This window comes from Ictidomys tridecemlineatus, chromosome X, assembly GCF_052094955.1.
Source record: "Ictidomys tridecemlineatus isolate mIctTri1 chromosome X, mIctTri1.hap1, whole genome shotgun sequence".
NCBI lineage: Eukaryota > Metazoa > Chordata > Mammalia > Rodentia > Sciuridae > Ictidomys > Ictidomys tridecemlineatus.
In genome coordinates, this window is record NC_135493.1 from 16828685 (window position 1) to 16853399 (window position 24715).

The following is a 24715-nucleotide window of genomic DNA, read 5'->3' on the forward strand; positions in this document are numbered from 1 at the left end:
TGCAGTTTACACCCGCAGCAGGTCTCAACCAGCACTGGCCACATTTCAAGTGCTCAAAAGCCACACGTGGCCCGTGGCTCTTGTGCTGGGCAGCAGCACTTCAAGTGCCAGTCTAGAGCACATGAAGACGAAATCTTGTATGGTAAACAAAACTAATAAGACAAGAGGGAAGGGAAACCACTAACGCATTCCACCCTGGGGAGGCAGGATCCTTTAGAAGCCTCCTGGTCAGGACTCTCTGTGCCCTGAAGCCAACAGCTCCTGCAGAGCCCTGCCCGACAGGACACCCAGCACCCCAACACCCTGCTAGAAGCACATGCTCCCCTCTCCCGGACACACCGCCCTCCCCTCAGCCCTGCACTCCCCAAACACGGGCATCCTGTGATAGGTTACTTCTGAACCCAGGGCAGTTCCAATGCCCCTGTGGAGTGTCCAACATATGCTGGCTGGTGCCAGCTACAGGGATTCGGTGGACCAGAGATGGGAGCATTGCTCACCAACCAGAGTTGTTCCAGGTCCCTACCAACTGTGCAGTTCCCCCCTCAGGCGTTCATGTAGTTAAAGTACCTCCTTGTGGTGACCAGATACTGAGAGACTAATTTTGCATGTTTTAGCACGACCTGGATTTCCTAGGAATGCAGTGTGCAAAACAAAGGATGGTTACTCTACTTGTTCTGATTTACTAAGACAGTTTTTCAGTTGGGGAGATCATGCGGCAAGTAGCAACAGCGCATAGTGCTTGAGTCTTACGCAACGTCTGACTGTCCCATCCCAGTGACTCTAAGCAGAGAGGTAGGCATCTGACAACTTCATGATGTCTTCCAGTGAAGTCCAGCAGAAATGGACTTTATGCAGAAATGCACATTCGTTAAGAACCAACTATGGTCATTCTCCTTTACATCCTCTCTGGACTCGACTTGACCCACAGTTGACAAACTTTCTCTGAAGAGCCAAAATAGTACATATTTTAGAGTGTGGGCTACATTTACCCTTTCTTTTCTGTCTTCCTTCTCACTTAAATTTACTTGTTGAGATCTTATATGATTGGTAGGTACTAGGGTTGGAAGCCAGGGAGGTTTTAGCACTTAGCTGCACCTCTGGCCTTTTATGTTTTATCGGAGACAGGTTCTCACTAAGTGGTGGAGGCTGGCCTCAAGCTCGCCATCTTCTTGCCTCAGCCTCCCAAGCGGATGGGATGACAGGCCTGTGACACCCCGCTGGCTCCTCTTTTGGGGAACCGATTCACGAAGACGGTAAAAATCACCAGGGGCTTGCAGGGCACATACAAACAGACTGTGGCCAGATGAGGCCTGCAGGCCATAGAGCAAATTATTGAAGCTCATGGTTGATGCACGTGGGTAGATGATGTCATTTGTGAATTTCACTTGCGGATAATTGAGGAGACATTACAGAATATGTGCTGTGGATGCGAGACAGGGTCTGATAGGGTTCGGAATCATGGACTGAGAGGCTGATTCCAGGAGAAGGGGAAATGAAAAGGGATCTAGAGAACCACTGGGGCCGTGGACTGACACACAGACAAAATGAGTGTTCCAGGCCCTGCGGCCGAAGCTCCTCCTTTGCACTAATAGCCGAAACCCCAAACTCTTTTCTCACCTGCATCTCTGGTATGTGACGCTGTCTCTGCCAGTCTTCTATCAGGGCCAAAAGCCTTTCTTTACTCTCCGGGCCATATGCGCTCACCCAGGTCTCCATCTCAGTGGGCAGTATAGTTAGGAATTGCTCCAACACCAGCAGCTCCAGGATTTGCTCCATAGACGGCATCTTTGGCTTCAGCCACCCACAGCAAAGCTCCCAGAGCCTGCTGAAAACTTCCCGAGGCCCCGCCGCCTGCGTGTACTGGAACTGCCTGAAATGCTGGCGGAACACTTCACAGTCCCTGTTGAAGTCCTGCAGCATAGGGTCCCGCATGCACAGCCAGGTGGCCTCAGTGGCAGCGCCTGGGCCAAGAGCCATCGCCCCCTCTGGGAGTTTAGTTTATTCCTGGAGCCTGAGGTCTCAGGTTCGATGGCCCTCCTGGAGCTGAGGGCGAAAAAACATGAGAAAGTGAGTTCAATCTCCAACACTGGAAAAAAAAAAAAAAGATCTGGAGATCTGTTGTACAGCATTTGGGGCTGGGGATGTGGCTCAAGCGGTAGCGCGCTCCCCTGGCATGCGCGCGGCCCAGGTTCGATCCTCAGCACCACATTCAAAGATGTTGTATCCGCTGAAAACTAATAAATAAATATTTAAAAAAAAAAAAAAAGAGAAGAAGACACAGCCATGAAGACAAAAAGGCATTATTAGAACCTGCCCTCAAGTTTGAGAACCTGCTACAAGCTACAAACTCACTTCCCAGGAAAATGCACGTATGCATCCAACTCTGCATCCAGGTCCCCCAACAGCAGGAATAAATACCACATCTCTCTGAGGCTTAGAGTGAAAAATGCTGAGACTTGAGGAGCAGTCTGCCCTAGCCGAACTACAGACTGCTTGATCACTAATCAGATATTTAAAAAAAAAAAAAAATCTCTCCACCAGATTTTATCAATCATCCGTGATCCCGGAGCCATCTCTGGACTGCAGCATGGCTGAGCCTAAGGAAACTGAAAGCCAGATCCCTGAGTTTGCAGCTAGGTCTGTGTGGGCCAGGCTGAGCCCAGCAATCCTGTGGAAAGTCGGAAACTGGGAGCAGTCCGCCTGGGGGAACACAGGTTAGAGAGCCCAGAGAAAGGTGGGCTCTCCCCAGCTCGGCAACTCCTGAAGCGTGCGGGGACTCATGGGGCTGCCGACTGCAGGTTGGAAGGTTAGAAGAGGGTGTGAGGGCATCTTGCTCTCAGCTCGCACAGCCAGCTAGTCCGCCGCCCACTGGGTTCCTGGTACCCACTCTGGCCAGCACTCACCAGATCCTCACACTAGCCTGGACCCTGATTCCATCCCCAGTCTGGCACCCACACATCCCCTGATCCTGCCAGGTCTGGCCTCAGTCCAGCACCCAATAGGGCTCTCCAGCTCACCAATCTCCAGTCTCCCAACCCCTCCCTAGCACCCAGCCCAGCCCATTGCTTGCAGCTACTTGGCTGGCCCACCAATCTCAGCACCTGGTCTTGCTGACCCACAGGGAACAGGTCTCCACCACCAGTGCAAAGGCCCTGGTGCCCAGCCCTCAGAACCACCTGGGAGAGAAGTGCCTGACCAGGAATTCAAAACAGTGGGCGCGGGAGAGATCGACTGAAAGACTAAATCAGAGACCAGCAACAATAGGGTCTGTAGGCGATGTAAGGGGCCAAGATCAGGCAGCTACATCACAAGAGTGGAAACCAAAGGAGATTCCTGGGGTGCAGTCTTCCAACGTGGACCGACAATTGTCTTTATATATTTTGTCCTCACCATCCTTAGGGTGGAGCTACCGTCAAACTCCAGACAACCCCACCTATAGGCTGAGAAGGGAAGCTGAGAAACTTTTGAGCTCCAAAGGAAACAATTGCTCTATTTTCCAACAAGATCCTTTCTCTCTTCCCCTCCCTCTCCCTCTGCCTCTCTCTCTCACATCTCTACCATTTTTGAAACCAAGTATTTTCATGCATCAGTTTATTGAGGGCTTGAATGTCTGCATAGTATATTACAGTTTTGTTATGTATTCTTTTATTTTTACTTTTTTCATTTCATAATTTCTTTAAATTTTACATACATTTTCCCTCACTTGTCTATTTCCTTGGATTCTCTTTCTCTCTTTTCTCCTGCTAACAGCCAACCTCTATCAATTCCTCTTTCACTCTTCCTATATTTTGGATGTCTATCTTCTCTCCTCCTTCCCCATGAACATCACTTCCTACACCACCTCTCTTTGTCCAACATCTGAAACTGTAAACCCTTTTGCAAATTAAGTGTTCATGTTGTAGACAGTATTGAACACACCAATTGTGTTTATTGCGGCCAAACTGTGGATGTCTTAACAAGAGTTATTGGGTGTAAGGCTGTCTATTGTTTGCACTGGGTGCTATTAATATTGGTCTCTCCCTTAAAGGTGAGGTACTGGAAACCTTCAGGGACACTGTAAATCTACAGGGTAGAAACTGTACAGCCTCAGATCCCCACTGCTAGATGGGAAGACACGGAAACAACATGAGAATTGAGGGAACAAAGTGCCCCAAACGAACCAAGATGCTCCGGTAATGGAATCCATTGACAACACATTAGAAGAAATGCAAGAGAAGGAGTTTAGAATGAACATAATTAAACTGATCTGCCAGAACCACCTGGGAGAGAAGTGACTGACTGGGAATTCAAAAGGGCAGGGCCGGACAGACCCATGGGGGGGCTAAATCAGAGACCAGGAAGGATGGGGTCCGCAGGTGAAGTGAGGGGCCAAGACCAGGCTCCTACACCACACAGGTGGAAACATAAAGGACAATGCAAGGAGAGAAATCAGAGATAAATTTCAGGAGGTGAAGTTCAACAAAGAGATAGACATTCTGAAAAGAAACTGAGCAGAAATCCTTAAAATGAAGGTATCAGTAAACTGAATTAAAAGTTCATTGGAAAGTATCACCAACAGACCAGACAACCCGGAAGACAGAACCTCAGGCAATGAAGACAAAAATACATAATCTTTCTTTTGTAAGAGAGAGAGAGAGAGAGAGAGAGAGAGAGAGAGAGAGAGAGAGAGAGAGAGAGAGAGAGAGAGAGAGAGGGAATTTTTTTAATATTTATTTTTCAGTTTTTTGGTGGACACAACATCTTTGTTTGTATGTGGTGCTGAGGATGGAACCTGGGCCGCACACATGCCAGGCCAGCGCGCTACTGCTTGAGCCGCATCCCCAGCCCAAAAATACATAATCTTGAAAACAATGTTGACCACATAGAGAAGACTGTAAGAAACCATGAACAGAACTTCCCCTAATTATGGGATAACATGAAAAGACCAACTGTAAGGTTTATCGGGAGAGATGAAGGCACGGAGACACTGACCAAAGGAATGCACAATCTTTTAAATGAAATAATATCAGAAAATTACCAAACTTAAAGAATGAAATGGAAAATCAAATACAAGAGGCTTATAGGACCCCAAAGGTACAAGACCACAGCAGACTCACACCATGGCACATGATAATTAAAATGCCTAACACAGAGAAGAAGGATAGAATTCTAAGGGCCACAAGAGAAAAATATCAGATGGGGGAAAGCAATTTGGATCTCAGCTGAGTTCTCAACCCAGACCCTCAAAGGGCGAAGGTCCTGGAATAACATATACCAAGCTCTGAAAGAAAATGGATGCCAACCAAGAAACGTATATCCAGCAAAATTAAGCTTCAGATTTGAAGATGAAATACAGACCTTCCATGAGGGGGCTGGGGTTATGGGTCAGCAGTAGAGCACTCGCCTAGCATATGCGAGGCCCTGGGTTCGAACCTCAGCACCGCATAAAAATAAAGAAAGAAAATAAAGGTATTTTGTCCAACTACAACTGAAAAATGGATTTTTTTGAAAAAAAATTTAATAAACAACATTGTTTTCAAGATTATGTATTTGGTCTTCATTGCCTGAGGTTCTGTCTTCCAGGTTGTTTAGTCTGTCAGTGATACTTTCCTATGAATTTTTAATTTGGTTTACTGATTCCCTCGTTTGGAGGATTTCTGCTTGGTTTCTTTTCAGAATCTCTATCTCTTTCTTGAAGTGATCTTCAACAGAATTCACAACTAGAAAGACTGCACTATGGAACATACCCCACAAAATATTCTATGAGGATGAAATGGACAAAGAAAAAAGTGAAAGCCAGCAAAGGGAGGAACTACACTAAAGGAACAGTCAACCAAAGGAGAGACTAAGTCAAATTAAAAACCAAAAATAAACCAAAATGACTGCCATATTTCAAAATACAAGTCATATTTCCATAATAACCTTGAATGTGAATGGCCTAAACTGATCAATCAAAAGAGGTAGACTGGCAGATTCGATTACAAAAACAAGACCCAACAATATGCCGTCTGTGAGAGACACATCTTACAGGCAAACACATCCACAGGCTGAAGGTGAAAGGATGGGAAAAAAAAAAAAAGAAAAAGAAAACCATCGCTCACATGGATCACGAAATTAGGCAGGGGTTTCCATCCTCATATCAGATAAAGTGGACTTCAAGCCAAAGTTAATCAGAAGAAACAAAGAAGGACACTTCAGACTGCTTAAGGGAAACATTCACCAACAAGACATAACAATTGTAAATATTTATGCCCTACACAATGGAGCCTCTGAGAGCATCAAACAAACCCTTCTCAATTTCAAGAAGGAAGCAAACAGACACAACACAATAATACTGGGTGACTTTAACATTCCTCTGTCACCACTGGATAGATCCTCAAAACAAAAACTTAAAAAAAATGCAATTGAGATTTAACATAGAATATTTCATCCATCAATGAGCAAAGACACCTTCTTCTTAGCAGCACATGGATCCTTTTCTAAAATAGACCATATCTTGTGCCACCAACTCTTAACAAATCAAAAACAAAACATAGGGATAGCGTCTTGCATTCTATCAGATCATAATGGAATGATATTAGAAATCAATGATAAAATTTAAAAAAATAGAAGCTACTCCAACACCTGGAGACTAAATAATATGCTATTGAATGAGGAATGGATAGCAGAAGGAATCAGGGATGAGATAAAATAATACTTAGAGGTAAATGAGAACACTGATACAACATATCAAAAGCTCTGTGACACTACGAAGGCAGTGCTAAGAGGAAAGTGCATCGCATTGAGAACATTCATTAAAAGAATAGAGAGCCAAGAAATAAATGTCCTAATAATGCTACACCTCAGAGCCCTAGAAAAAGAAGAACAAATCAACACCAAAAGCAGTAGAAGACCGGGAATAATTAAAATCAGAGCCGGAATCAATGAAAAGGAAACAAAAGAAACAATTCAAAAAATTGACAAAACAAAAAGTGGGTTCTTTGGAAAAAAATGAATAAAATTGATAAACCCTTAGCTATGCTAATGAAGAGAAAGAGAGAGAAAACTCAAAATACTAAAATTTGTGATGAAAAAGGAAATATCTCGACGGACACTACTGATATACAGAAGATAATCAGAAACTATTTTGGAAATTTATACTCCAATGAAATAGCAGATCTTGAAGACGTCAACAGAATTCTAGAGGCATATGATGCACCCAAACTGAATCAGGAGGATGAACACACTATAAACAGATCGATTTCAAGCAACAAAACAGAAGACACCATCGAAAGCCTACCAACCAAGAAAAGACCTTCTTGGGGCTGGGACTGTGGCTCAGCAGTAGAGCACTCGTCTAGCACGTGCAAGGCCCTGGGTTCGATCCTCAGCACCACATAAAAATAAATAAATAAAATAAAGGTATTATGTCCAACTACTTCTAAATAATAAAATGTTTTTTTTTAAAAGAAAAGACTTTCAAAGAAGAATTAGCACCAACCCTCCTCAAATTATTCCATGAAATAGAAAAGGAGGGAACCCTTCCAAATTCATTCTATGAGGGTAGTATCACCCTGGTAACCACAATCAGACAAAGACACATCAAAGAAAGAAAACTTCAGACTAATATCCTCAATGAACATAAATGCAAAAATTCTCAATAAAATTTTTGGCAAATCACGTACAAAAACATATTAAGAAGATAGTGCACCACGATCAAGTGGGTTCATCCCAGGGATGCGAGGGTTCAATACACGGAAATCAATAAGTGTCATTCATCACACCAACAGACTTAAAGACAAGAATCATATGATCATCTCAATAAATGCAGAAAACACATTCAGCAAAACACAGCATCCCTTCGTGTTCAAAACACTAGAAAAACGAGGGATAGTAGGGAGATACCTCAACATTGTAAAAGCTGTATGTGCTAAACCCAAAGGCCGACATCACTCTAAATGGAGAAAAACTGAAAGCATTCCCTCTAGGAACTGGAACAAGACAAGGATGCCCTCCCGCTTTCACCACTTCTATTCCACACAGTCCTTGAAACTCCAGCCAGAGCAATCAAGCTGATGAAAGAAATCAAAGGGGTACGGATAGGAAAAGAACGCAAAAGATCACTATTTGCCAATGACATGATTCTATATTTAGAAGATCCAAAAAAAAATTCCACCACAAAAATCCGAGAACTAATAAATGAATTCAGTGGAGCAGCAGGATATAAAATCCAGCATCCATGAATCAAAAAGCGTTCCTATACATCAGCGATGAATCCACTGAAAGAGAAATTAGGAAAGCGAGCCCATTCACAAGAGCCTCAAAAAATAAAATAAAATACTTGGGAATCAATCTAACAAAAGAGATGAAAGGCCTCTACAGTGAAAACTACAAGACACTAAAGCGGGAAATTGAAGAGGACCTTAGAAGATGGAAAGATCTCCCATGCTCCTGGACAGGCAGAATTCATATTGTCAAAATGGCCATGCTACCAAAAGCATTCTACAGATCTAATGCAACTCTTACAGAAATCCCAATGGCATTCTTCCTAGAATTAGAAAAAGCAATCATGAAATTCATTGAGGAAAATAAGAGACCCAGAATAGAAGAGTCAAAGCAATCCCAAGCAAGAAGAGGGAAGCAGGAGGCACCACAATACCAGACCTTAGCCTTACCAAGAGCCATAGTAACAAAAACGGCATAGTATTGGCACCAAAATAGACATGTAGACCAATGGTACAGAACAGAGCACACAGAGACAAACCCATAAAAATACAGTTATCTCACACGAGACAAAGGTGCCCAAAGCATACATTGGAGAAAAGAGAACCTCTTCAACAAATGGTGCTGGAAAACTGGAAATCCATATGCAGCAAAATGGAATTAAACCCCTCTCTCTCACCATGCACGAAAGTCAACTCAAAGTGGATCAAAGACAGGCACTAGAACAGAGACTCTTCACCTGATAGAAGAGGAAACCAGGCCCAAATCTTAACCAGGCCGGCTTAGGAACTGACTTCCTTAACAAGACTCCTAAAGAGCAAGAAGTCAATTCAAGGATCAATAAAACGGGATGGATTCAAACGAAAAAGCTTCTTCTCAGCAAAGGAAACAATCACTGAGGTGAAGAGAGAGCCTACCGTGCGGGAGCACATTTTTTACCACACGCACATCAGATAGATGTGCCAATCCCCGGGATATATAAAGAGCTCAAATGACTTAATGCCAAAGAAGCAAACAACCCAACTGATAAATGGGCTAAGGAACCAAACAGACACCTCTCAGAAGAAGATATACAAGCGATCAACAAATATATGAAAACGTGCACAACATCTCTAGTAATTAGAGAATGGCAAGTGAAAACTACTGTGAGACTTCATCCCACCCCAGACAGAATGGCAGTTATCAAGGATAAATGCAAGAATAAGTGTTGGCGAGAATGTGGGGGGAGAGGTGCACTCATACATTGCTGGCAGGCCTGCAAATTGGGGTAACCATTATGAAAAGCAGTATGGAGAGTCCCCAGAAAACTCGGAATGGAACCACCATTTGGCCCAGCTACCCCACTCCTCAGTCTATACCCAAAGGACTTAAAAATCAGCATACGACAGTGGCGCAGCCACATCAATGTTTATAGCAGCTCAACTCATAAGAGCTACACCATGAAACCAACCTAAGTGCCCTTCAACGGATGAATGGATACAGAAAATGTGGTCTATATACACAACGGAATGCTACTCAGCCATAAAGAAGAATGAAACTCTGGCATTTGCTGGTAAATGGTTGGAGCTGGAGAACATCGTGCTAAGTGAAATCAGCCAATCCCCCAAAACCAAAGGCCCAGTGTTTTCTCTGATATGCAGATGCCAATTCACCATAAGGGGGGGGGGGCGCGGGGTGCTAGGGAAGAACAGAGGTACTCAGAAATAGACAGAGGGGAGTGAAGGGAGCGGGAGGGGCATGGGGGTAGGAAGGATACCAGAACGAATTGGACATGATTACCCTATGTGCATATAGGACTACACGACCGGTGAGATTCTACAACATGTACAACCAGAAGAACAAGAAGCTTCACTCCATTCATGTTTGGTGTGTCCAAATGCATTCTACTGTCATGTATTACTCGTCCGAACAAATTTTTCAAGGAGTGATGAAAATTAAAAGGCCAGCTCCTAGGCACATTTCAGCCATCCACAGCCATCACTGCAGAGAGCTGCACTGGGGAGGGCAGCTCCCCGCCAGCATTCCAGGGCCCGGGCCAGTGACACATGCCCTTTAGGAGCCCCCTACCGATGCGCAGGCAGCCAACACCTTTCCCAGTCTCAGGAGAGCAAACTCGGGTTTCTGAATACAGGGAGGCCTCCAAAGAAATGCAGGAGGAATCCTTTCAATGCTGCTGCTACATAACCTGAGACTTCATGTCAGGGCTTAGAGGCCTCAAACAAAGGGACCTCAGTTAGAGCCAGACCATGCACTGGCAGCCAATCCTCAGTCCCTCATTCTTCTTGTCATGGAGTGTGTGTAATGGCAGGAGTGTGCCCACGCCCTCCTCCCGACACCCCTGCTGCCTCAGCTTTGCAAGTGACTCTCTGACGGGAACAATATGCTGAACGATATTGTTCCGACGGGAACAATATGCCAGACTCTGCATTCCTACCTAAGGAAGGACACTAATTATGTGGCATCTCCTGTTCTCAGCATCCCACATGTAGTAGTTACACAGAACCCTCACCTGATATTCAGAGCTGGGTACTCCTGTGATCCCCTGAATGCAGATGAGCCAACAGAATTGAGGATCAAGGGTGTGAACCAAGTTGTCCAAAGCCACATCCAAACCACCAGAGGGACGTGGTGCTGAGGTCTGTGCCCACGGTCTCCTGCATCTACAACATCTACAAAACATCCACATCCTCTTGGGACAGTATCTGCAGTCACACTGCTGGTCACATACCTGTCTCCACAGGTCTCAGGACCTCGATCTTCTGGTGCAGCGTGGGCCCTCTCTGTCGGCTTTTGCTCGGTACCTGTCCTCCTCCCTGAGAAGGAACATGGAAAAAAAAAATGGTCATGATTCTCTCCCCCGCCCCAGTCCTCCAGAATCAACACCCCGCCCCCACACTGTTCCTGGGCAAGGTTTCCCAAGGGACACCCCGTGCCTCTGTCTGTAACAGGAGGATACTCATCGCATGCACTTCCTAAAATATCCTGGGAAGATCCAAGTTCGGGCAAAGAGCAGAGTCCCTGCGCGGAGGAAGTGCTGCCCAAAGTTACATTTGGCCCGCTGGGGTTGGGCCTGGTGGGATGCAACCAACAACCCCACACTGAAGATGCTGGGGAGAAAACTGCATCTGTCCGTGATGGATACCGACCTTTTTTCCTCGTCATTGTTTCTTAGCCACACAGTATCGCAACCACTATTCCCACAGTGTTTACATTGCATTATGAATTATAAGTCATCTAGAGTGGTTTAGAGCAGATGGGAGGTTGTGCGTAGGTTCGGTTCAAATTCAAGGCCATTTTTCAGAAATGGATTGAGCATGGGAGCATGTTGGTGCCCAGGGCCTCAGAGAGCCAGTGCTCTAGGGATAACCAGGAAGGATTGTATTTGCTGGTCCTGCCTCCTTCCTAGGAGGCTTCCAGTTTTCTAGCCCAGGCACCTAATGGTTGCTGGAGGCCTTTGGCTGTGGACCACCCACACATGGGCTCCAGCCTCACAGGTGACCAGTCCTCCCCTGACTGCCCGGAAACCCTCCACGAGGTCTACCAGGGAAATGACCCTCGGCTTTCCCTCCATGGGCCCTTCACAGCTCCGCTTCACTTCACCAGGGGGCGTCTGGTCTCTAGAGCCCCATGCCCTCCTGGATGGATGTGCCTTCACCAGGCCTGGGAAGAAAGCAGTGTGTGAAAAGAGGGCACGTGGCTGACTTCGGTACAAGCCTGTAATCCCAGCTGCTCCGCGGCCGGGGCAGGAGGATCGCAAGTTCCACACCGTCCTCTGCAACCTAGGGAAACCATGTCTCAAAATAAAAGTAAACGGGGCTGGGGATGTAACTCAGTGGTCAGGCACTTTTGGGTTCCATCCTAGTCCAGGTTAAAAAAAAAAAAGGAAAGGATAGAAAAAAACTAAAACTTAAGAAAGGAAGCAAGGAGGAAAGAAAGAAAAGAGGAAGAAGAGGTTAGCACACAGCGTAGTCCCTGAGGATGGCTCCTCCCCCTCTGAGGACCCCCGGTAGGGGGCTTTCTCTGTGCCCAGGAAGCTGACTGGGGACACTGGGCACATGGGGAGTCCAGCTACCGACACACAGGTCTCACAGACCCACTACCCCCCCCCCCCGCCCCAGGCCCCTGTCCCTCCCCCAGCTCCAGGGCCCCACAGGCTCATGCCACTGTCGCTCCTGTCCATCCAGGTCCTAGGGATGCGAATGGACCTCCCTGGGGCTCTCTGAGCCATGTCCCCACCATGACCTGCTCCTGGTCGATCACTCTTCTTCACACCCTGCGGCCCCCCGTCGGGATCGAGGCAGCTAGTTCCGAAGCCCTGGGCTGAGGAAGGAGCTCGTGCCTGCGCAGACCACGTGGGCCAAGTGGGGGCAGCCACCCACCTGAAGCTCCCAGGGAACTGTGGCTCTTTCCCGCCCTCTAGAGAATGGAGGGCGCCACCTAGGGCAGGCCTGGAAGACGTCTGGGACTGGGCGAAGGAGAGCTTCCAGACCCCTGAGGACATGGGATCCGGGGCACAGAGCGCGGCTCCTACTTGTGCCTCCTCCCACAGACTGACGGACCACTCGCAGCTCCTCCACAGTCCCCGGTCTGGTCAGGGTTGGAAGCCACCAGCTACTGTCACCCAGTCAGGCCAGAGCAACAGTTCCCACAGCACCACAGGGGGCGACACGACCTGCCCCCCCCCCTCACGCTTCCTCTGCCCAGTGCGCCCTCCTGTGGGGAGACCCACGGCGGCTGTCTCCCCATGCTTTGGGGGACTCCCCGCCTTCTCAAGCCTCCCAGACTCACCCCCCAGGTGTCCCTGTGCTGTCTCAGAGGGGTTGATTTTTCGTGACCTCACTCTCACCTCGATCCTGCCTGACCTCTCAAACCTGAGGTGCAGATCGACAGTCCACATGACACATTTCCCGCGCCTGCGGTGTTAAGCTGTCTAGGAATACCCAGTGGTGGGATGTCGCTCTTCTCAATGTGCTTTGAGTGAGGTCAAGCATACGCCACCTGCTCCACCACAGCCAGTAATGGAACAGCCCATGGATGAGCCCGAAGGAACCCAGGCACTGAGACAGTAGGTCCTGGAGGGTACAGATTCACAGGACAGGGGCTCAGGCTCCTCCTTTCAACCCCTGACTGGGAGTGGACCTGGAAGGAGCTGCTCATGTCTGTCCCTGTGTGGGGCCGGGGCAGGTTCCCTGAACATTTCTGGGGTGCCCCACCACCAACACCACCCCCCACTTAGTGGGGCTCCCTTCTCAGGCCAGCCTTGTGTCAGATGTGTGCAGACAATCTGGGTAGTTTTACACTGAAACCACAAACACACGAGTCTTCATCTTAGTGGAATAAGAAATAGGACACACCATGACCAGAAGTTGAACAAGTAATATGTTATTAAAATACAACTTAGTGGCAAAATAAAATGAAAATTTAGGCTCCCTGGCAGCTCAAGACCAGTACCACATAAAGCAAGGGCCACCAAGCCCATTAGAACAGCTGTGCAGGATGGAACATGGCTTGGAAATGTTTTCCCTGGCCAGTGGAAGTTACGACGACCTAGCCCAACCCAGCCCAGCAAATCAATAAAAATGTGCATCTCCCTTTGTTCAGGGAGCAGCCATGTCCTCCTTCCTCTCAGTCACGGCTCTCTCCCCTCAGCTGAAGCCCCAGTGAAAACCTTGCTGATGTATTTCTGCTCACTTGACTCGATTCCACGTCCACCTTCATCCAGCCAAAAGTTCCCATCTCCAGTATCAATAAAGTTATGCACTGAACACAGGGCCAGGGCTCTGTGCCATCTGGCTCCCCATGGCAATGACACTCTCCTTTCCTGTCATCCCTCTTTCATGCCATCCCACATTTACTTGCCAGACTCAGACCCTCCTTCATCCTTTTAGTCCACAGAACATGCCAGAAACTTTTCCTAGCTTGGAAATTTTACCGTTGATGTTAACTGGCTCTTTCTGCCTGGTGGGATGGGGACAACGTGCCCCTTTATTCCTGAGCTACACGGCCATTAATGGAGCTTCCACAAGTACAGGTTATTAGCTCTCCTCATCTTTCAAAATGCAGCCTGGCGGGGGCGGGACGACGGCAGGGGTTCAGAGTCCTGCTTGTCCAGCACAATCAGGCATCCCCGGTTCTCCTGACTCCAGTCAGTCAGTCATGGTCACTGTGCTGCTCACCGCACCATTTTAATGGAGTCACACGCTGGCTGCTCCTAGTTTGACTGGGAGCTCTCCCCTTCCCTAACCATGGGGAAAACAAGGTTAACCTTCTTCCCATCCTAGACAGAGTCACCTGTCTTTGAACTCATGGACCACAGGAGTGAAGGAATCTGGACTTTGGGGCTGGCAGCAGCGGGTCCTTGTCTCTCAAGGCTACAAATGAATTATGACTCTTGACAGGGAACCACTGGAGTGCAGCCTTTGTGTCCCCCTTAAAACCCCACTGTTCCCACTGAGAGTTAGAATCACAGCCTCTGGGACAGCAATCCCCAGTGTTTCTCCTTTGCTCACAGAGCAATAAAACTTCCTTTCCCTCTTTCTCAAAACCTTGTCCTTGTTATTGGACTGGCGCCTGGGGGAAGGTATCACCAACTCATAGTAGGCCTCATTATAGATCTTTATCACAGTAGCCCTTTGCCAATGCCAGGTATATACAACAGGATTCTGCAAATAAGTAAATACAGTGAGGATGACGGGTGGCAAGGTTCCAGAGGTCCGAGAAGGAAGGAATAAACACAGAAAGGTAGAAAGAAAGGAAAACGTAGAACAAACTCTGCTTTTGGACTCTTGCTCACGATGAGGGTGTAAGTCACAATTCTCTTTGCATACAGAGAGGACACCTTTGGGTCTAAAGTCCATGTCCTCCAACAAAAAGGGATAGGGATCCTTGGAGGTATGGATGAAGTGATGGCATTTTTTATCTTCCCAGGAACCAGAGAACCACACATTAAGCATGACAAAGAGGGGTCCTTTACAGTCACAAAACACACCCCTTAGGGGGATACAGTGGACCCTGAAATGATGAAGGATAATCCATCAGAAATACAAATAGTAGTAGATAAAACGCAGTCGGGATGAAATGCTTCAAGCACCTCTCCTACTTCTTTCATAAAGTTGCCTTGAGAATTAAAAGAGATTGTGCCTCTAAAACATTTATTCTGATTTCACACATAGTAATAATTGTTCAATATTTGTAGCTATTTTTTATTAAATATATCCTCATTTTTAAGTGGAGCAAATGAAGCTAGAGAAGTTACATTAATTGTCACATATATGTTATCAGCAGAACCAAGATTGTGAACCCAGGTCTGACCGACTCCACATTGATCTTTTCACTTTGTTGTGTATGAACATATGTATATGTTTCAGTCGACAAAAACACATATATAATTGTCCTGGATTTGTAAATATCTTGCAGATGATGTTCTGGTTCCCCAATACTGAGTGGACTTATCAATTTAACAAACTAAATGCTTCCTTGGTGATCTGAAAGAATTATGACTGAATGACTAACATCTCCCAATAAATACCATTAGCAATAAATACTCCTAGCCTAAGAAGAGTTGATGTACTGTTTGTGTATTTAAAGATATTGAGAAGACGTCATTAGATAATAATCGATGAATACTGGTTATAATAAAAGCCTTTCAATTTGGCTGCCCCCCCAAAGCAGCTCTCTCCATAAACGATGTCCATCACTGTGATCACAAACACCGTACATACATGCACCTGGCCCTCAAAATTTTCCAAGTCCTTTAATGGAACTCCATTTCAAAGCCTCATTTCAGGCAGTGGACCACACTTGGCCCAAGACCAGTACTTTTCCAATCTCTTCTCAAGATCATCGTCTTACTTCCTTTCCTGGAGGTACAGTAGCTGTGGCTGATTCACACCTGACTGGGCTGACAAAATCCACAGTTGTTCTCTGAGAACACGCTAATGCATCTGCCAGACTGGAGAATGAACGGGAGGTCCTGGAATCCATGGCTCCCGCACCTCTCAGTTCCAACCCTGGCCTTTCTGTGTGATTCCCACGAGTGTGAAGCTGCTTTGGAATGATGACTTCCCCAGGGACCTGCAGCTGCCACAGCTCCCGCTGGCCCTTTCTCTCCTGGGAGTTCCTGCTCCATAGGTCAGGAAGCCCAGGGGGCAGTGACAGAAGCCAAGTTCCATTAGGGCCTGGGATTTGGTCCTGTTGGCTTCACTCCAGTGCCTGGCATGTAAAATGGGATCAACAAGAATTTGTGAGTGGAAACACAGCCTCCACAAGCTATTCCTGACTACCCCACTCCCTTCAAATGGAGAAGTAACCACTGGATGGTTGGGAGGTCCCACTACACCTGTAAAACAAACCCAGAAGCAAACCCTGTTTATTCCGGGGGCCAGGGAGTTACGGTGGAATTAGGAATCCCAGGACTGGGGCTGAGCTCACAGCCACTTCTCTATGATGCTGAAAGCTTTAAAACGGCACAGTTACCTCGTTAGATGCTCTCTGAAGGCAAGGCAGGAAGCTTCACACCTGTGGGATTTAGGTAACATCCTTCCCTCTGGGCGAGCAACCCCCCAACACACACACACACACACACACACACACACACACACACACACACACACACACACGTCAAGGGGCTCTGTGTTTGACCCCTGAACCATGTCTGTAGGCAGTATGCACCTCTCCCACAGAGTGGCTCAAGGGGGCTGAAGGGTACCATATGGCCTAATGGCATGCTAGAAAATTTTATTCCCAGGGAGTGAATGATGAATTAATCACAGATGAGCATTATTGCCACTCAGGTAATTCATTTATTGAACTTAATAACATGCAATGTGCTCCTGGTATCTACCAGGCACTATTGTACATGCTGGCTGGTGGGTTAATGAAAACAAACAAAAACTGCCCTCTTTTCATGGAATTACCATACTAGTATGGGAAAGAAGGGACATAGGTAAACACTAAATTTAATAGATTGAGATGGTGACAACAGATGGAAAATATTGTGGAAAAATAAAATTTGGGCAGATAGCCGAAGGAGGACTCAAAACTGAAGGCAAGCTGTGACTTTAAATCCTGCCCATTAACAGGCTGGCCCTGCAGCCTCTTAAGTACTTTGCCTCCCTGGGTTACTTCAAAGTCATACGAGACCACCCACCATCAGCACAGAATCCACTCCTGGCCATGGAAAGCCAAGAATTCAATCACCCCCTGCTTGGGCTGACTAAAACCTACTGTTTCGCTCCGAGAGCCCTCTTTCACATTGGCCAAAGAGGAGAATTAAATGGGTGGTGGTGGGATCCACAGCCCATGCATCTGTCAACATCCACTGTGGCCTTCCGTGTAATTAATAGCAACGTTACTTCTATCCTACAATCAAGAACCAGTTTTAGCATCTTTTTGATCAGATTCGGCACATCTCTAAAGTGGGACCATGGTCCCCAGGGAGCTACCCAGTAAGTCTACAAGAAAAGGCTAATTTAATGTATTGTTTGGGCTCACTAAGCTCAGCTTTTCTTTAATGGTTTAATACCAGGCCCTTTACTGCCCGTGGGAATAAAGACCAACAGGAAACAAAGGGTTTTGCTTTTACAGTATGTGCACTGGGGTCATAGAAACTGCTCTCCAAATATAGCAGGACTGAACGCTGTCTACTATGACCACGTCAACGATGTCATTTGGTTGAGGTACGTATCCGGCAGGAAGCTTCAGAGAATCCAAGGTGAAAAAGATGGTGTCGGCCACCACACCATGTCGCCCATGTACGCTGCTAATGCAGACCTGTGATGAGAAATGATGGGAATGGTTGTGTAAAAGCACAGTCCATCTTCACCAGCTCTGCACCTCCTCACTCTGCCTCTAACCTGCGGGTCAACTCCAACCCTGGCACTGATTTCCCAACCTGCCTGGCACACTGGCAATGCCAGGGGTGCTTTTAAAACACACCAGTGCCGAGGTCCCACCTCATGCCGATTAAATTGAAATCTCTGGAGACGGGCCCCGAGACTGTGACCAGAGACCGTGGGCTAAATATTACCCACATTAGACATGGATCCTATTTCCCTGAGTTTCCTACTCATTTTCAGGCTGCAGTACCCAAGTCATTACCCAGCTTTTGCCAGTAAGCTCCAGACTCACAACCCACCTCATTCATTCTTTCCCCAAACTTTCTGGCACGCAAATTGCTTTTCCTTAACTGTTGCTCTCAGAATTTTTTGTTGTTGTCTGTTTTGGTACTCTACCATCCCCAGTTACATCCCCAGCCCGTTTAAATTTATTTTTTTTAGACAGGGAAAAACTAAGCTGCTGAGGCTAGTCTCCAAACTTTGATCCTCTTGCCTCGGCCTCCAAAGGAGTTGGAATTACAGGCATGTGTCACCATGCTGGAAAATTTCTCTCTTTTTCTTTCTTTCTCTCTTTCTCTCCTTCTCTTCCTTCCTTCCTTCCTTCCTTCGTTCCTTCCTTTCTTCCTTCTTTCCTTTCTTTCTTTTCTTTTCTTTCTTTTTTTTTTTTTTTTTTGGTGATCCTGGGAACTGAACTCAGCTGAACTCAGGACATGGCCCATGCTAGGCAGATGCCTTACCACGGAGCCACACCCATAGCCCTCTAATAACTTTCTAATACCAAAAAAAAAAAAAAAACCTACACAACTTAGAAAGTAATTATGCATGTGGTCTACATTACTTTTTATTTAGATCCTTTTGAAAGCCCTTCCTTTTCTATAAGAAAACAGATTTCTCTTTGGCAAGAAATACATTTTCTAGATTTCTAACCATACCCAACAGGCTTCCCCTCAAGAAAATTATCGTTAAAGGAAGGATTGGCAGAAATGAATGACCAGTGAAACATGGACACAGATTACCTCATCCACATGCCTACAGTTCATGGGCTTCACGGAGAGGGCATTGATGTTTGAGATGCCCGGCTGCACGCAATACTCGACCTCTAGCCAGTCGCCCTGATAAGGCACGAAGCCTAAAATAACCATGGAGAGATTTCAGCGTCATTATCTCTTCACTTAGGCCACGTTCCATTTCATAAGTCCCTTTGACATGGCAATACCCTAACACACCTTCTATTGTATGTAAAGTACATTCTGTACACATTTAAGCAGACATTTAAATCATTTCAGTCCTGCTCTTGGAAAGTCAGTTTATATGCCTGTAGCCACCGTTTCTCCTGTCCAGATTTAACAAAGTCAAATGCGGAAAAGTGTCAACCACGTGTCACAGCCAACTTTTTGGCAGCGGCACGGGATTCACTAATCAACTGGCAACATTCACAACTCCTTTGGGAGAGTCAGCTAAGGACATAGGTGAGAGCACATGATTGAACTTGAGTGCCTGCCAGTATAGCATTAGCTAGAAACAAAATCTTGGAACTTATTTGCCGATCACAAATAGAATGCAAAAATGAGCATGTGCACACATGTGCTCGCGCGCACGTGCGTGTGCACACACACACACACACACACACACACACACACACACAGGTATAAGGCTGTCTCCAATCTCATTTTGAAGCATTTCATTTTTTTGGAGAAGGGTATCCTTTTCACTTGCAGAATGTTTTCCTTGACTTAACATTACACACATAAGTGAAATTTTATACAACATTAAGGACTGCATTCACACAAAGGAGGGAATCGATGATGTTTTTATGAATATCACCTGTCTGTCCCTGTATTGTGCATTTTTTTTCAATTCCTAGGGCCCACGTCACATATCCAAGAGCTGTTAATTGCAGCCAAGTACATAATAGCCGTAGCTCTTTCTCTGCAAATGCAAAACATACCATCACGAATGATAGACAGTGAGAAGCAAGTATCTTCATTAATGTAGACCGCGTCCTTTGTCACTAAGGTGGCACGACTGATTAAAACACTGGTTCCAAGGTCAGATGGCCCAGAATCATCAAAATGGTCAGATATAGCATCCACCTGTAACACATGGAAACACTTATTTCAAACAAAACTAATTTTTACAATAAGAACATGTATGATCCCCTAAGAATCCCCCTCATAACAACTACAATTCAATGAGTTAGCCTGGTCATTGTAGGTTTGCAAGACATACGATTCCTGTGTCAGAGACAGAGGACTTTGTGACTCACAGCAAATACAGCCACTGCCCACCTCTGTTGAACCGTTGGTGTTCAGGAAATATCTTAAACTACCCTCTTTGACACTAGTCCATATATTTCGCATGACAAGTACATCGTAAACATGAGAGGATGCTAAGAATAACGTCTGTGCTTTGTGGATTACAAAACTGCATCCAAAATGTTAATTGTGCATCCGTGTTTAATGTGTTCAACAGCACTAGGCCCAAATATGAAAAATATAATGTCCTTGCCAGAGAGGAATTCAAAGTTCAATAGATAAAATATCTAGTTCTGAACAAGTTTTGATAATGGCTATAAATCATGTTTGAAAATGGGTCTTGTAAATCCCCAGGGGGATAACATTTTAGCCTGGGAGAAAACAGGGGTTTATTTGGAGGAGGTGAAACTTGAGCTTTGTCTGCAAGAAGACAAAGTCTTTACCTGGTCAAAGGGGGTGGGGGCAGGTGCAGAGAGAGACAGGAACAACAAACACACGTTGGGAGAACAGGGAGGAAAACACAACTTTCAAGATCTGGTCCTGGGGGGAGAAAACATGAGAGAGAGTTGGAGAAATAACCGGGACAGGAAGAGATCTAAAAATGGCAAGTGGCATTAGGGGCTAGTTTTTCTACCACAGAGAGGATACAACTATTTCAGCTCATTAGAAGTAACAATCCTTATTTAAAATTGTTTTTTTTTTAGAGCATGACGGCACACTCCTGTCATCTAGTGGCTTGGGAGGTTGAGGCAGGAAGATCGGAGTTCAAAGCCAGCCTCAGCAAATTAGAAAGACTCTAAGCAACTTAGCAAGACCCAGTCTTTAAATAAAATATATAAAGGGCTGGGGATGTGGCTCATTGGTGAAGCACCCCTGGGTTCAATCCCTACTACCAAAAAAAATTGTTTTTAATTACACAAACAATACATGCTCATTAAAGACAAAAGGAAAAGACAGATGAATATGAAGCAGAAAACAAGCACCCATTATTTACAGTTTTCCATTGCCTAGAATATATTATGGTATCAACTGTATTATTTCATTCATCATATTCCAGACATTTTTTCTGTGAATAAATATATGCCCAGTTTCCAAAACAAAACTTAATATGCCATGCATTGTTACAGGTTTCAGGTCCTAATCTTTCTCATAAAACAAGACTACTGAAAGGGTAATATAGCATCCCTATGAATGGATTGTCATAATTAATCAATCCAATCCCACATTGTGTGTTATTTAGTTTGTATCCTTTGCAATGCATCGCCTACCCCTCTCATTGACTTCTGTAGCGCCAAAGTCCTAGGAGTGATATTTTTTGGTTCAAAGATTCTGTTGGAAACATGAGCCCCCAAGGTGTAAAGTTTTTTCCACGTCTTTTCTAAAGCCTATTTCATTGCTACTCCTATATCCAAACTGATGTCTTTCCAGCTGTCAATACCAATCTCAAGGTCCTTTTGCCCAGATTCACTTTCTTTGGGGAAGGAAGCACCAGGCTCCTGGCTGTCTATCCAGCACCACTTTTGTCAGAATCCAAGTGGGTGATCCTTCATATACCCTCTCATAACTCTGTGCCCTGACTCCACACTAGCTCACAGCCATACTGTACAGCAGGCTGGTGCCCTGCCGCACCCTGCCCCCACCTATATTTCACGTCAAACTCCTCTCCCAAATTCCTTTTCTTTTCCCTTGCTATCATCATTAACACAGTAGGGCATACAGACAGATTCAAAGGCTTATGAAGAAACATCTTACAATACACATGGCCTTTCCTTTCCCATCAACAGGGGGATAGAGTGGATTGATCATCCAATTCACCGTAAGGGACAACTGGGTAGCAATTAGCAAGCCAAGATATGGGTCCTTCTCTCAGACCACTCACCTCAATCAAATCCCGGCTGGTCAAATGTTGACATGTAAATGCACAGAGAACTTTCAGAAGAAAAGGCAAGTGAATGTGTGTACACATTATGAGTTAGAATGAGCCCAAGAATTCCTGCTGAACAGAAAAGCCACATGGACAACATGGACATACTTATCTTACAGGAAAATTAAACACATACAATAAAGAAAAAAGATGTTGTTGGAGGAAATAATGCAAGAACTCCATACCTTAATGAAGCTACAAATAAGACGTTTAAAATGCACTGTGTTTGACATATGTATTCCACCTTGAATGTATACCTCAGAAAAGGAATATATATATATATATACATACATACATACATACATACATATATATATACACATACACACACATACACATATATATGTATTTTTAGTTGTAGATGGACGCAATACCTTTATTTTATTATTTTTACATGGTGCTGAGAATCGAACCCAGTGCCTCACGTTAGGCAAGCATTCTACCACCGAGCCACAATTTGAGCCAGAAGATGGCTCTTTACCAGAAAATCTGTAGAATTTTATAGAGTCCAATGATATCATCATTAACAATTATTTATTTATTTATTTATTTATTTAGTACTAGTGATTGAACTCAGGGGGCACTCAACCACTGAGCCACATCCCCAGCCCTCCATCTTACTTTGATTGCTTTCAACACATGAGATGCTTTATCTTCTTCCACAAGTGCAGTAACTTTTTGACCAGCTTTCAGAGGCACATTACCAGTCACAGCATCAGTACTGAAGTAGATGGACCCATCAATCCAGCCATAATCAGTACAGAAAGTTGTCACAACCCCCTGTATAGTTCTCAAATTGCTGTCACCTATGACACAGAAAAACAAAGATCACATCATTTAAGCTCCAATGCAAATGCCCACTACACTGACTCTGAGCACATTTCTTCACTCCTCGGACCTGTTTTCACCTTTAAACAACGTCGATAAGTTTATGTGCCTCGGGGTTGGTGAGAGTATTAACTGACACATAGATGCCACCTGTTAGGAGCTGTGAGTGCCCTGCCCAAGTGAGAGCGTGAATGTTGATGCGATCACCAAGGCTGCATGCAGGAGACTAAGCTTCCAGGACGGCTGCGATGACCCCTCCTCACCATCACCAGCAGGATCTCCAGATCCTTCAACATCTCCCGGGAGCAGTAAAAGGTTTCGGGAGACGTAAGACTTGAGCCCTCGGCTTCAAATACATGCCTATTTGGGTTAGAGACCAAGTTCACCCCCGAATTAGGGCGGTTCACGGAAATGGAAAGGGGTGTCACGCAAGGGGGCGGCAGCCGCAGGGCCTTCTCTGTCACAGCTTCTCTGTGGCCGTCCAAACACCCTTCCCCTTTGGACCAACGGGAGACTTAAGGTCGAGGTTCCACGGAGGACCCTGGGCCACCCTCACTCCAGGCGCACCATGGCAGCGCCCCCCGCTGCCCTTCCGACTAGGCCCGAGCCCCGTGAGCCCCGTGAGCCCGTGAGACCCGAGAGCCCGTGAGCCCCGTGAGACCCGTGAGACCCAAGAGCCCGTGAGCCCCGTGAGACCCGTGAGACCCGTGAGACCCAAGAGCCCGTGAGCCCCGTGAACCCCCTGAGCCCCGTGAGCCCGTGAGCCCCGTGAGCCCGTGAGCCCCGTGAGCCCCGTGAGCCCGTGAGACCCGAGAGCCCGTGAGCCCCGTGAGCCCCGTGAGACCCAAGAGCCCGGGAGCCCCGTGAGCCCGTGAGCCCCGTGAGCCCGTGAGCCCGTGAGCCCCGTGAGACCCGAGAGCCCGTGAGCCCCGTGAGCCCGTGAGCCCGTGAGCACGGAGACCTGAGAGCCCGTGAGCCCGTGAGCCCCGAGAGCCTGTGAGACCCGAGAGCCCGAGAGCCCGTGAGCCCCGTGAGCCCGTGAGCACGGAGACCTGAGAGCCCGTGAGCCCCGTGAGCCCCGTGAGCCCGTGAGCCTGTGAGACCCGAGAGCCCGTGAGCCCCGAGAGCCCGTGAGCCCCGTGAGCCCGTGAGCCCCGTGAGCCCGTGAGCCCCGTGAGCCTGTGAGACCCGAGAGCCCGTGAGCCCCGTGAGCCCGTGAGACCCGTGAGCCCCGTGAGACCCGAGAGCCCGTGAGCCCCGTGAGCCCGGGCGGGCTGAGGAGAGGCCCCCTCTGAGGAGGCTCCTCCTGTGGAGGCCAAGGGGACTCACAGAGGACTACCTTGCAGCAGCCTTTGCTTCCCCTCATCAGGGTCCGCCCTCTTCCGAAGGAAGGTCATAAACCTTCTCAGGATCCTGAGCATGTTGCTACCACCACGGGCCTGGGGGCCGCCCTGGCCACACAGACCAAGCACCAGGCCTCCGCTGTGGACACCCTAGCGTCACAGCGCCCGCTGTGACCCCTCTGCTTCTCTTCCTCAGCCTCTGTCAGGTGGGACCACGGAACTGCCTCAGGTGAGCAGCCCTCAGGTGAACCAGGCTCCTGGCGCCCCCACCTGGGCTCACAGGTGTGCCTTAACCTCCCCCGACTGAGAGGGCACGTGCAAGATACACCTCTTTCCACCTCCCAACCA

The 24715-nt window shown here is 46.8% G+C and overlaps 1 protein-coding gene across 1 annotated transcript; it reads right to left on the reverse strand.

Moving 5' to 3' along the window:
- Nucleotides 1-16969: 16969 nt before the first annotated feature.
- LOC101975687 (cancer/testis antigen 55) lies at nt 16970-24445 on the reverse strand. The gene is made up of 5 exons (XM_005325186.3): nt 24364-24445; nt 22818-23002; nt 19966-20110; nt 19034-19146; nt 16970-17952 (listed from the first exon to the last, which is right to left on the reverse strand). Exons 1-5 carry the CDS (start codon nt 24443-24445, stop codon nt 17761-17763), a joined length of 717 nt encoding a protein of 238 aa, XP_005325243.2. The 3' UTR covers nt 16970-17760.
- Nucleotides 24446-24715: the final 270 nt, after the last annotated feature.